Source organism: Calliopsis andreniformis, chromosome 5, assembly GCF_051401765.1.
Source record: "Calliopsis andreniformis isolate RMS-2024a chromosome 5, iyCalAndr_principal, whole genome shotgun sequence".
NCBI lineage: Eukaryota > Metazoa > Arthropoda > Insecta > Hymenoptera > Andrenidae > Calliopsis > Calliopsis andreniformis.
In genome coordinates this window covers 21,856,490-21,870,530 of record NC_135066.1, presented here as the reverse complement: position 1 = coordinate 21,870,530, position 14,041 = coordinate 21,856,490, and the positions used below count along the sequence as shown (strand labels likewise).

The 14,041-nt window shown below is 33.7% G+C and overlaps 1 protein-coding gene across 1 annotated transcript in view; it reads left to right on the top strand.

Moving 5' to 3' along the window:
• Nucleotides 1–14,041, top strand: part of LOC143179325 (dipeptidase 1) — a 418,835-nt gene that overhangs the window by 170,480 nt on the left and 234,314 nt on the right. The window contains exons 3-4 of the mRNA XM_076378510.1: nucleotides 4,246–4,526; nucleotides 7,603–7,759. Coding sequence (XP_076234625.1) covers nucleotides 4,246–4,526; nucleotides 7,603–7,759 — 438 coding nt within the window. The remainder of the gene's footprint in view (nucleotides 1–4,245; nucleotides 4,527–7,602; nucleotides 7,760–14,041) is intronic.

Here is a 14,041-nt window from a genome sequence, read left to right as displayed (position 1 = left end):
TTTTAGTTGAATAATGTATGAATCTTTTAAACGTAGAACTTTAATGGATGGGAAATGATACAAGTACAGTGTTGTCTCTATACAAGCTCAGTGAGATATTCTTGTCTTGTTAATATTATTTATTCATTTGCCTTATTCTTAGCTTTAAAAAAACGAATTCAAGTTGTTAGTGCATAAAATCTCAGAAATGACTTTCTTTCACGATGAAAATTCCAGACTGATTCAAAATTATGAATTTGTATCGACACAGTAGACTATTAAAAATTACGTGAATCTTACTCATTACTTCATCATCTGTAATACTAAAAAATCGAAAATAGTTAAGCAATTCGGTGAAGGACATCCTCTTCTTTCACGTGAGCACACTCTGTATGACATATACACACGATATTGGCTCTTCTCCTACACGTATTATACGTATATGCCATAGTATGCGTTCTCACGCGTGGTGACATAAAGGGAGGAAAAGCGCGAAAGGAAGTGTCCTTCACTGAACTGCCTGTCTCGTTTCAATTTCAGTAAAGATCAGAAATCTCTATCTAGATTCAACATCTGAAATAAATAACATAAAACCACTATAATTCTACTGAATTAAAACGTGAACTATTAACTAAATATTAAATGAATATTCACTGTAAAAGTTAATAAAAATTGCTATCCTTCTTTAAAATACGTATGTTGCTTTCAGTTATAAATCCCGCTTATAATCGTAATGCAAAGTCCTTCCTAACTTTGAATTTGCACAGTTTCAATCTATCATTCTACAGTCAAAAATCGATCTTTTCTTTTAACTACCATTACGTGTATAATTTTCTAAGTTGGTATGTGATACCAAGTAGTATTAAGTAGAATCAAGTAAAAAGTAGAATTTACGTAGTTAATGATTGCAAAAACCTATTTCCAGGCAAATACTTTTAAATTGAATTTAATGAGATACTCTGGCCACACTACAATTTTAATTCATAAACTTTTTAGTTGCGGTATACTGTTTGCCCTTATTACGCGCTACCTAGGCCAGCATTTTTGTAAAATGTTCACAATGTATAAATGCATATAAGTTAAGTTGTCGAGAAGTTAAGCCACAGAACGACTGTGTACATAGTCCCACTGAACAGTGACTGCACGGCCCAGGTAGACTTACATTGTTACTAAAATATTTAGGTTTTCTGGTAAAGCATCAGTCCAATCTTCACATCGAACCGTGTTTTTGTTGAGGAAACAACCCACTGAAGGCACACTGTATTTGTCTAATTTATATTTAATAATTAGAACATAATCTTTTAAGCGTTGAAGGTACTTTAAAACACCACTTACATTCCTGGCCAAATGTTAAAATTTGGAACTATTTTCTAAATTAGGATAAATGCAACTCACAGTTTAATTAACAGGAAATAGGTGTATTAAGTTGTCATAAAATTCAATTTAGAACTAAATAGAAATTAAATGGAAATTTGGTGCCCTATTCTAAATTTTGAAATTGATTTTCATTTAAAATTTCCATAAATACATAAAGATCCGTAGTTACGTCATTAATACAATTAATTGAACTATCTGCACTGAGTGAACTGAATATATTTTAATTCAATATTCCCAATACAGTGATTAAAACATGTCAAAATGGAAACTCTATATCGAGTTCATTAAGTGCGCTGTAAAAAGAATGTTCACATCCCAGAGTTCTGATCTATTTGAAAAATATTTTCTTTGTCATCTAAGATAATTACCCGGGTGTCTCACAGAAAACTCTATTTCCGTACGATAAAAAATACATAGTCACTAATAAACTGACAACCTCAAACATACAGGAATCTTCAAACAAACGTATAAACAACAATACAAGCATACAACATACAAAACAAAGAGGAAAAGCAAGCAATTTAAGCTGGTCAATCTTTGCTGATCTTTCTTTACCAAAAAAGAAAGGTAAGAATTGTTTTCGTGCATCTGTCGATCATGTCTCGCAATGTACATGTTTGATCTGAAAAGAAGCAAAAAAAAGCATTGAACAGAAAGGAAGACGTCCAGGGAGCATACAAAATGGTAGGGGAGGGAATAAAAACAGCAATATTAATTTCTCGCTAGCGTGGATCGTTAATTGTTCTCCATTAATCGCCAGTAATGGACGATAATCGCCCATTCTCGTTCATGTCCTGTCTCAACTATCCCTTCAAACTAACTTTGAACGCTAGCGGTGGCCTTCGAATTTACATTCAAGAGAAATTTATACGAAAACTTGACGATGCTCGGTCTCGGATCGAGTTCACCCTCTTCTATTTTATCTTACTAACCAGGATTGTTTTATTTTATTTATAGTGCAAAAATTCAAAATTCTATTCCATCAATATCTTGTGTCCTGGTTCATAGTATTCACGTATAAATTTGTAAAAAAATCGATCAACATTTAGTCAGCGGAAACAACAAAAATATACTGCTTTTTAGATGTATTTTTTAAACAAATTAATATTTTCAAAAACTGTTTACGGGGGAGGATTCAATATTCAAAAATATGCAATTGCTCTATGTACGCCATTTCGCTAGACGCAATAGTTCCCGAGATATTAAGTCAAATATATTTTCCACGCACAACTTTAGGGATAGTTTTCACCCGTTTAACATGAAATTGAGCCGATAAAAAAATACACGTTGAATATTTTTGACTATTCCATAATCCTGCCAAGTTTTATCAAAATCGGTGGTTTATACTTCTTGATATTCCCTTGTAAGTCAAATTCCATTATATGTAACGTATTACAGATAATCCATATTGACATCATATCACTTAAAACAAAAAACTTTGTCTCTCCAATAAATAAAACTGTAAAACTTGTGTGAAATAATTAATTATGAATTCTCTTAATTCAGTACGTTTAATTAATATTAATTATTAATTGATTATTAATGGATTATTGTAGGCGAGGACGAACCTGATGTAAAATCAGATAGCTGCTGGATAGATTAACTTTCATGGACAAACTCGAATAAATCGAGTAGCCACTAGGTTAAATACAATTTTCTTTCGAAGTAAGGGCATGCGGACGAATCTGATGTGGAATCAGAGAGCCAAAGCAAATGTTAGTAAGCCTCGTAACTTGTTAATTATTAATTGATACAACTTAAGCGATTAAGCTGTATCGTGAGGGATCTGTCAACTTCAAATGGGAAACAATTTAGTCAAATTGCAAGGAATAGTTTCGTATATACTAAAATCACTCTTTACGTACAGATTATGGTGTAGTGTTATCACGTACAGAGTGGTCGTAGAAATTGCCAGATAGAATTTATGCCGACTTGCAAATTCTATAAGGTTAAATTGTAGACTCAAAAGGGAATTTTAGACCGATCTAACTGAATAGCAACTAACTCTGATGAACTTGACTGTCATCATGACGATATTATTCTGAACCCTCTAAGACTAAAATCTCGGGACTTATATAGGCTGAAAAATAAGTGGAGATTCGTTAGAATTTCCATATAAGGAAATTTCTCACAGTTGATACAGCGTCGTGGTTGCTACCCAGCTGTTCGGAGTCGCACTCCTATTAGGATAATGAAAAAATAAAAGTGCTAAAGCGTTTTCTTTTAACAGGCAGAGATTTGAATATTTGGGAGAGTAACGGAAAGTATTCTCCGTATGTAACAGTATAAGTTGTCATGCAGAGACCTACAGAGGGTAATAGAAAACATATCTGTATTTAAGTACTATGCAAAACTAGAAAAAAGTTACTTAGAAGAAATATGAATCCGATTGATTTTAATATGATTTCCTCCCTACGTTCTATCTATTTCTGAGTCGGATATGCTAGTACTATCACGCTCTTTTTTTGTAATTATGTTGGTAATACACGCATCTTCGTTATTAGTCGAATCAGTCACGTTTACTAATCGTTGTTTGTAACATCGTGTGACAAAAGTTGAAGACGGATGGAGTAAGCAGTGCGGACTCGTCTTGCTTTTATACCATTTGCCGACTTCTCAGCCATATATCTGCAATATTAGAAATTTGTTATTAATTCGTAAATAGAATAACACAGCAGGCTCATACGGAGCCTACGAAGTATCCTTCTTGCCCCCTTGGCTGCTTCAAATGACCTTATGAAGTCTTAAAAAAGTTTTCTCGAATAAATACTATCAATGATGATGTAGTCTCGATCGACTCCTAAATAGATTGAGATAACCTCTATCGTTGCATTATCTGAAACCTTAAGCAATTTTAGTAATAATTAAAATTTGATTTTCTGCTTTTAGACGACGTGCCTAACAGAATTGCCAGATGTAGCACCGTGCAACGGCACAGTGCGGCTTCCCCCACCGTGCGAGGATTCTCCTAGTAGCGGTAGCAGCAAAGATCGCAGGGAAGAGAATCCTCGTAGAAGATGCCGAGTACTGGCGCCCATCCTCCTCCTAGTGGCAGCTTTACTTCTCGGAGGACTTTGTCTACCGTTGCTTCTACAATCCGCACCTGTGACGCATCAGCAGAGGCTGGATGTGATCAGGAGGATTCTCACTGAAGTGCCTCTGATCGATGGGTAAGCCTACACTATTTACAGTGACTGATGAAATTATTATAATCACGACAAACGATTCCTTATTCGCAGTCTGAACGAAAATTGAATTGAAATGAAACAACTTGTATTACGAGGGAAGATCAAATATAAATGAGACTTTATTTTTAAAATAATGTTATTCGGTATAATAAAATAGCCAAGTACACATCATATTTCAACATAATCTTCTGCTTTGGCAATGCATTTTTCCCAGCGAATTGGGACATTTTTTATTCCATCATCGTAAAACGAAGGGATCTGTATCAGGAGCCAATTGCGCACAAAGGCTTCCACCGCCGCATCGTCTTGGAATCGTTGCCCTCCAAGTGCTTCTTTAACACGTTCACGCCGACGCCAATTTTCATGTTTTTCGCTATGAGACGGCCCTCAAATTCATGCTGCGCTTCATCCGGCGGCGCACGATTATTACATGTTCAAGCGTGACCTGCCGGTGATGCACGCCGGCGTGAATGTGTTAAGTGGTCCAAAGAGACGAAAATCGTAGGACGATAGGTCAGGGTTGTAGGGAAGGTGGTCTAGTGAAGTCCACCTCATTTCCTGTAATGTTGTGCAAGTTAGAGCTGCAGCTGTCTTCAAGAAGGTTACGAATCATACTAATATTCCCTTCCGTAATGCTGGTTCGAGGACGGCGATCATGTGCCACATTTTCAACCTGTTCACGTCCTTCTTTGAATTTCTTATGCCAAACAAACACGCGAGCCCTTGACAGTCGCTGATCCCCAAACTGTGCTGTTAATCTTTGCAGAATTTCCACTGGTTTGACGCCTTCATAAGTGAGAAATTTAATGATAACACGTTGCGCAACTGGGCGGTGAACTTCTTGCTTTGACATTGTAAACACTACCGCCAAACTTATCTGAACCGAAAAACGTCCAGCTTACTCCATTCCAGGCATCACTACCAATGCACTCTAGAAGCGGCCGCTCGTTCCCTTTAAACTTACGCGCACAGAAATAAAAATCTCGTTTATATTTGATCCGCCCTCGTACAATCAATGTTGCTATATGCCTAACCCCTTCGCGTATAATGACGAGTCTGACTCGCGGTTACAATTTCGGACCAAACGTGAATATAATGAGTCAGCACATTTTGCCGTGTTAAGTTGTATTGCAAGAGGTTAATAAAATGTAACAAAGATGTTAAAACTTGTACACATTATTATTAAAAACTTTTTTAAATATATATTTCAATAAATGTGTTGAACGAATATTAATCAAATCAGCAAATAAAAATAAGTCTCAAGTATACTTTCAAGAAATAGAACAATGTTGTTGGCATATCAAAATATATTAAAATTTGTTATCTATATATTAAAAAAGAAGCTACGTTTTATTATTATTAAAATTAATTCCATGTAAAGTATAAACTATATATTTCATCTGACTATGGTAATATGATCACCCATTATAACGTTATAGAAACTTTACAATACTAGAATGAAGCAAAATATCCTAAATACTTTGTGCAGAACATATACAGGGTGTCCCAGCGAATACTGTTCAGTGCGTTAATTTCTAAAGTATTAGAGATAAAAAAAAATAGTTCATATAGGATTGCATGGTTCGAAGGGACCAATTTATTAGCGAAGGCGAATTTTTTATAACATTATTATTACATGAGATATGATGGTCAAGTTTGGTTTTTTAAATGGAACTATATATTTGCCTACAGATCAGTTGATAGTGTGTTTTAAAACGAATCCAGCGTCGTCTAACTTATGTACTTTTTTAAATTAATTTTTGAGATATTGCGCTTACAGATTTACAAATTGCACGTGTTAAGGCATTATCCCTTGAAACCGATACTAAGGTTTTCTTCCGACGAAAATCACTAAATTTGTAGGCGCAATAACAAGAAAATTAATTAAAAAAAGTATATAAATTAGTCGTCGCTGAATTCATATTGAAACACACTATCAACAGATCTGTAAAAAAATGTATAGTTCCATTTAAAAAACCAAACTTTACCGTCATATCTCATGTAATAATAATGTTACAAAAAATTCGCCTTCGCTAATAAATTGGCCGCTTCGAACCATGCAATTCTGTATAGACAATTCTTTTTCTATCTTTAATACTTTAGGAAATAACGTACTATACAGTGTTCGCTGGAATACCCTGTTTATTCATATACATATTATACCTAGTCTAATCTTAGACATAATTAAAACAAGAATAGTACCATCGGTTTCATAAGTTTCTGTTTATAGCTTACGCTTAGATGTGAGTAAATTAATTCACGTCAGAGAATTTAATGAAATTTTCGAATAAACAGGATTTCAACTATAATCTATGTATATGTCAACGTCCTGAATCAGTATTACATATCTCTGAAGCTGCATGTCCGTTTTCAAAGTCTATTCTCCCAAAATAAAGAATAAATGAGAGGAAATTCTACTTTAAAAATAAAAGCTACATTAATTTATACATAAAACAGTAGCTATATAGATTCGTTGTACAATGACAGCCAAGGTAGAATAGAAGGGGAATTTTAAGCTCTCAAGTTCATCTTGTTCAACGTTATCTTATATCTTATAACATTTCAATCAAGTAGACGGATGTTAAACAATTCTATAATTGTAAAGCCAAACACCATAAGTTACGTATTATTACTTTTCAGATGCAGTAAAAACCATAACTATTACAATTTTTGGTTATAAATGAACATTATTATTAGTTGGGAAAATTTACTTTAATTACGAGTTAACTGTTACTGCGTGATGAGAATCCTTTTAATTATTGATAATCGTTATTGACAACGAAAAAAATGTTTTATTTATTTTCGACCATCGTCAATTTTTAATAATATTATTGATAATTAGTCTAGATGTATGTACTGTAAGTGTTATAGTTTGTGGTAGTGTTATTAAAATAAAATGGAACCTTTAGTGTTCGCCGCTTCAGCTGTTAAAGCTTAAGTCCTTAACAGAGTCATCGCTCAGCTTGATTTTAAGATTGTGTTTTAAAATTTCAACAACTCGGGTTTTATACATCACTAGTTCAGATATCTCAAAGTTCACTATCGTTTTGTTCCCCAGGCACAACGATTTGCCCTGGAACGTCAGAAAATTCGTACACAATCAACTGGGCGAGGTCAATCTGAGCAGTGACCTAGGCAGGGTTGATCCCTGGGCCAGATCTGACTGGAGTCACACAGATATTCCAAGATTACGCGCTGGTCTTGTGGGTGCACAGGTAAGTGTAACGTAACATTCCCTTTCTAGCTTTTTCAGTCATCTCTGATTGCAATTTCAACTTTTCCAGCACGTAATCTCTTGGTTTAATTGCTTTGAATTAACTTAACATTATTGTTCCGCGTTTCGAACAAACTTCAGAAGTATCTCGTGACTCTGCAACCTCTGTTTTAACAAGCAGCTCTCAACCATTATCCAACTAAATTGCACAAATATCGTTACAGCCCGAGGACCAACATTTGGCCTCTTTTCCGCGAACATAACACGAAACGAATCTCTACTTCCCGAATTACTCCCGTACTCATACTTCTGAACATTTATAAACTGCAGATCCGTTAATCATTTCAGTTTTCTGTTTGAAAATAACGTCAACAAGATTAGTTGCTGTTTAATTGTTCAAACTTTTGATGAAAATTATTTGAACGGTTTCAGGAAGAATATATCGGTAAATTCTACATAAGTTCATGTTTGAACCCTCTGAAGGAGTTTCGTTGAATTGAATTCTAAAAGAACTCATCAAACTGTGGGAAACAGAAACTGTTTGGAAGCATTTATAGAGTGCATGTAATCACGAAACGTTAAGAAGAAGTTTAACGTAAAGTTACAACTTTGGTTGACAAATTTTTAGATCTTCTAATATCCTTGCTTTATAAAATAATTAGAAGCAAAGAGTTTGAAAACAGTATTCCAGTTTTCTACGTATCGTAACTTTATTTTTTAAGTTTTAAATATACAAAAGCTTCAGACTTCTTCTCATCGTTTTGACATTACTTATATACATTATAATTTATTGGATATACATCCGATACTAGCCAAAGAAATGGCAGAAGGTTATAATGAAGAAAAATGACGTATTTTGTGTCACATATTTTTATTTCCGAGATATTGGCGTATAAAGTTTTCAACTTTAATACCGTTCTTGAACCCTTATTTAAAAAAAAAGTTCTTTTAATACTCTTTCTTCTTTCTAAGAACGTATATTCTATATTGTAAATCTCAATTAAGATCTTAATTCAAATATTTAGGAAGTGTGACATAGGACATTTTACCTTACAGCCACAGATACAACATGAACATAAATGGAAATTATACAAAGGAATCAGACTTTTGTATATTTTTAATAAAGATATTTAAGAGCAATTTTGAGATCTTGCAGAACACTTTTGAGTGCTACGATATTAATCATAACAAACAAAATATAATTGGTAATATTCCTGTTTGCGCTTACTTACTTGCTAAATAATGTTTAATCAAGAACGCTGCAATATGCATAAGCGATTAGTTAATACCTGAATATTGTTAACTGTAATACGTTGATAATCCCAAATTTACTCGATGAAGATTGTAAACTATATTTAGGTACAAATTTGGCAGTAAATGATGGGTTCTATTTCAGTAAAATATATCTATCAATATTTTATTGAAAATATATTGATATTTTCTGGAAAATGTTACGTTATGTGGATACTTTTAGTTCAAATATTACTTTTAGTGTCAAGTGAAGATATTGCAACGAGCAGTTTATTCAGCAGATTTTTAATATTATAGTGTTTCTCCTTTTGAAATCAAGAAATAGAGTAACTACTGTATGCGTCGACAAGATTTGGGAAATACAAGTTTTATAACAATTGAGCGAACACTATTTGAAGTATTTTATTACTTTCGGTGCTATAAATCTTATAACGCGCGCCTAAATCTTGATTTTAATCTTGATTTTTGATTATTTTCCACTCGTTTCAGATTAAGTAATTTTTTTAAGATTAAAGTGTACCTACCTATAATTTTTATGTTCAAACTTTGTACTCGTTCAAAAATGAAAATGAATTGCAAATGGTGTATTGAATTACCTGAATATAACAACTACATTATCACTCTGAGAAACGTTTTCTATTTATTCCAATTAAAATTCAGCAATTAGACTGGATTTTCAACAACTAACCGAAGCTTACCTCTGTCATGTATCTTGATACATGATGATCGTTGAAACGGGCCAAGAAGTGAGCACTATAACTCTTATCAGACCTAGAGATCGTATTTGTACCGTCGGTTTTCCTCATTTTGGCAAGATAGTTGTAATCGACAGATACAGATAGGAGGTTTAAAGGACGGAAAGAGAATAGGGAAAAGAGAAAATGACAGAACGATCCTCAAATATGACAAGGGTACGTATAAACCTATTCTATATATGTATCTAACGGGAAATGACCGAGAATGTGTAACTAGAATACAGTATTTTTACTTAACCATTAGAAAATGGAGTCCTTTGAACACAAATAACGAGACGGCATTTAATCTGATTTGAAATATATCTACCAACTATCTCCTTTGAGATCTCTACTTAATCAATAGATTAGGATACAAAGCTCCCGATCTTCCGACAATTTCAAATGTGTATCGCAGAAAGACCTTTTTACAGCGTTACTTTTTCAGTTAATTGAACCTTCCTCTACGCGAGATAGTGCCATTTCCACTCTACCCTCTGCAATGGAATATTTGATGAACCTCTGCCACAATCATAGTATCTGTTACAGTGGCTTATGAGTTTGTCATGTGTAAGCGAAAAATTAATTAAGGGGGATATGTACCTAGAAAGGACAAGAAACAGATGATCTTTCTGTATTTTTCCCTTAAAATACATATAAACGTTATTCTTAAAGGAATACGTAAATCTTGGGAATAATAACAGAAACCGACTTAGATACCATTTCTGTATATAGATAAATATATTCTATATAAACTTTGATTTTCGATTTGTCATACATATTTTAATAATATAAGGCTTACACACACATTTCGATTACATTGACACGTTTGGCCGACGTCGATCCCTAAAGTCGCGTCTAGGCAGGCTCGCCTCGAATGCGAACAGAGCTGAGAAAATCCTGACAGGATAGATAAATGGAGAAGACGTGTCGCAGAGTCAGAAGATTCTGAGGATGATCAAAAATACCCGAAAATTCTTGAAAGAGTATATTGGCAGCATTCGGAACTAACAGCTTTCGGGACTGTCTGGACGGGTGAACGGTGAATCGCCTAGCTCGATGTCCAGATAGATCGAATTGGTGTTGTCCCGTCCGCTGATACGGATATCTTCAGAAAAATGAAAAGAAAGTTGTCTTTTGTATGCAAAATCTAGGTTACAACTACGCAGAAATGCGGTATAAAGTTTTATTTATGTCAAAATTGCAATTGCAGACGGATACAGGCAACTAGAATTAATAAAAGATAATATAGGTAATCATTGATACGAATTGGCTTGACAAGATTGTGTTGGAAATATACTCTGCTAGAATCTTATTTCTTTGCGTTAGAGAAGCGTTTCTTAGCCGGTGGTCTGCACTTTCGTAAATTGCTTGAATCAGGCTATTTTAAACCCCGAGCTAAAATCTTTTTTCACCATGTGGTATTCCCACTCCTTAGAAGTAGGATTAATTCTGCGTACCCTTAAACCATACATACTTATGGACACGGCATCAAATAATTTCCTTTAGGCAAAGATAAAATCATCTACCTAACGTCATACACGCAAGATGTATAAACTATGCTAGTATGACATATCTGCAATTTCGGAAGAGTGACACACCGATGTTCCGAACGTGATAAGCTTTTTTACTGTTCAACATTAATAAACGTGTGAAAATGTTTAATATTCAGAAAACATACTGAATTGATTAAATATGAAATATGCATATGTTCGCACCACTCTTTTGCTTCTCCTTACAGTCTTTGAAACAATAGATTCCCACCATTATTAATAGTTATTTCAAAACTAAATTTATACAAGCTGCTCGTAGATTCATGTGGATTGTGAGGGTTGGTAGCGTCCAGTAGCGTCTCAGCGTCGGATGCATTTGAATGATTATCTATCTTTTGTCCAAGTGTAACGTCACACTTGGTCAATTATCTTTGCTTAACCGAACTCGTGGATTCTCTATACACAGCATGTATACATGTACATGTAGCATGTATGGTCTAAGTGCGTACCTTTTGTTCAGAGAATTTTTCGGTCGACAAATTGAGCTTGGTTATTGTGCTGTACACAAGTCTACGAATACTAAATAAAGTTTTTTTTTTCAAAGTCTTTTTAATTTTGTATGTTGGAATACCACATACTTTTATTGGTAAAAGAAGTGGAATATCCAACTTGACACTATATTTATCAGTCAGATAAATAGAATTAATAATTCTCTACTGATTTGAGTGACAATTTAACTTATCAATATCAAATTAGACAATTGAAAACTAAGAAATACTGAGGTATGGACGGAAACTAACTTCATAACTGCGGAATATTTCTGGAATTACACTCAAAACCAGCTGTGATTTGGATTTCAAAAGATTAAAAGTAACGATGAAGCATAATTGCATTGTGAGTACCAAACTTTAAGTATTTTTCAAATGCTGCAACCTTGTAAATTATCCTATATCTAATTGTAAGTTTTAAATCATAATTCTAGAATCCTAAATCAAAATTTTGAAATGCTAAGTCATTTAAAAATTTTAATTCATAATTTTAAATCTTCAATTGTAATTTTAAATTCTAAGTCGTAATACTAAAAATTAAATTGAGTTATTAAATCTTAACTTATATGTACAAATCTTTTGTTGTTCTTTTATCATGTCATCCTTTATATAATAAAAAAAAAATATAAATATATTAGTATAAGGTTACGTTCTGAACAAATTTGAACAAATTTGTAATATAGAGCGATGTGATTCAACGATGCATTTACATTGTGGAGTTTTCCTAGTTCAGCACATATGCTATGCATTTATCGACGCAATAGATTTATCTCTTCTTCTTTAGAACTGTCGTCGTCAAGGTGGTCCATAGCCTAAACTCTCATCTTAGTATGAGTACTGCGTATCGCGATAAAATAGTTTACGAATTCCTTCGGCGAATACGTGGCGCGATAGTGCATACCGCCGTAAGAATCATCTCGAGCGGATTGAAAATTGTGTCACCAAAATTATTATACTGTTGCAGTCAGTTAAACAATAGTACCTTCACATAAATAATCGACACATGTAATAACTAGTACAATTTCGGAACTGTTACGAATGCAATTATAAAGTCAACGTAAAATGCATATGTAAGGGAGGGACTCTCTCAACAGATGAATGTAACATAAGTAGCTTGGTAATGTATAAGGTTGTGGAAAATCTTTACCAAGTTCATGCATATATTTGTAATGAAATGTTGATAGTTTCTCTGTTTCTTAGAATATTGAAAGGAAACATAATGTTTCGGCTTATCGATTCTAAACTGTACATTCGGTGATGTGTATATAATCAGTATGAAATTGCGAACCACTCGAACTGATGAAGAATTATTAAAAATTAATTATGTATTGCATTGACATTCGTGATTTTTCTGAAATGTATGAATATTAATTTTCTGTTTGAATGATAAAACTATAATGGATATGAGCACCGCGTGGGAATCTTGGTACCCGAGAGGCAGATGGACACGTAGGTGCACACGTTTCTTTCTCTTGGATCTGATTTGACTTGACCAATCACGGATCATCGAGCGCTGAAATCTCACCCTCATTAGCTAATGAGAAAGAACAATGAGGCTACGCCTTAATCGGAGCGGTCTGACTCTGGATGCTTCCGGACGCGCAAATCTGCGATACTCTTCTATGAATAATCGCGAGGTGCGTGTCGATCGGTCCGTGAGTTGTATTAAACAAGAGTTTGTACTAGTTAAAAGTGCAAAAGACTTTCATCTCACGTAAAAATCACTTAGTTTATAGCTTGTTAATAATAAATTCATTTATTATACATATATACACATGTATTATTACTTTATTAATATTTTTCTCTTTAGATTTTATTATTTTTCTGATTCCAAGTTATTCTCATTTTTAATCAAACGTGTGAATAAGTATGCGTCTTCTTTCCCTGGAGCAGGATTCTGAGACAGCAAAAGCAGAGAAATAGAGAGACAGGACATAATAAGATTACAAGGGAGAGTTTCTATAAATTTAAATTTAAACATTTCGTATAGATTCCAATTTGGTTTTCTTTATTGGTTGATGTAAATTAATGGCAATAGTAATCTTCAGAAGTTATTGTTAACTTTGGATTACCTAACTGAAGGTACTGTTTCTTTCAATTCATATTCTATTCAAGCATATTGTCATTGTATTTTGAAGTCTTTATAATACATATTTACTTACTATCACTGCTCAATTAAGATCTTTATTTTAATATCATGTCCTTGAATTCCAATAAACAGCAAAACAGGTAATTTAAAGCGTCAACGAATTCGCACAAA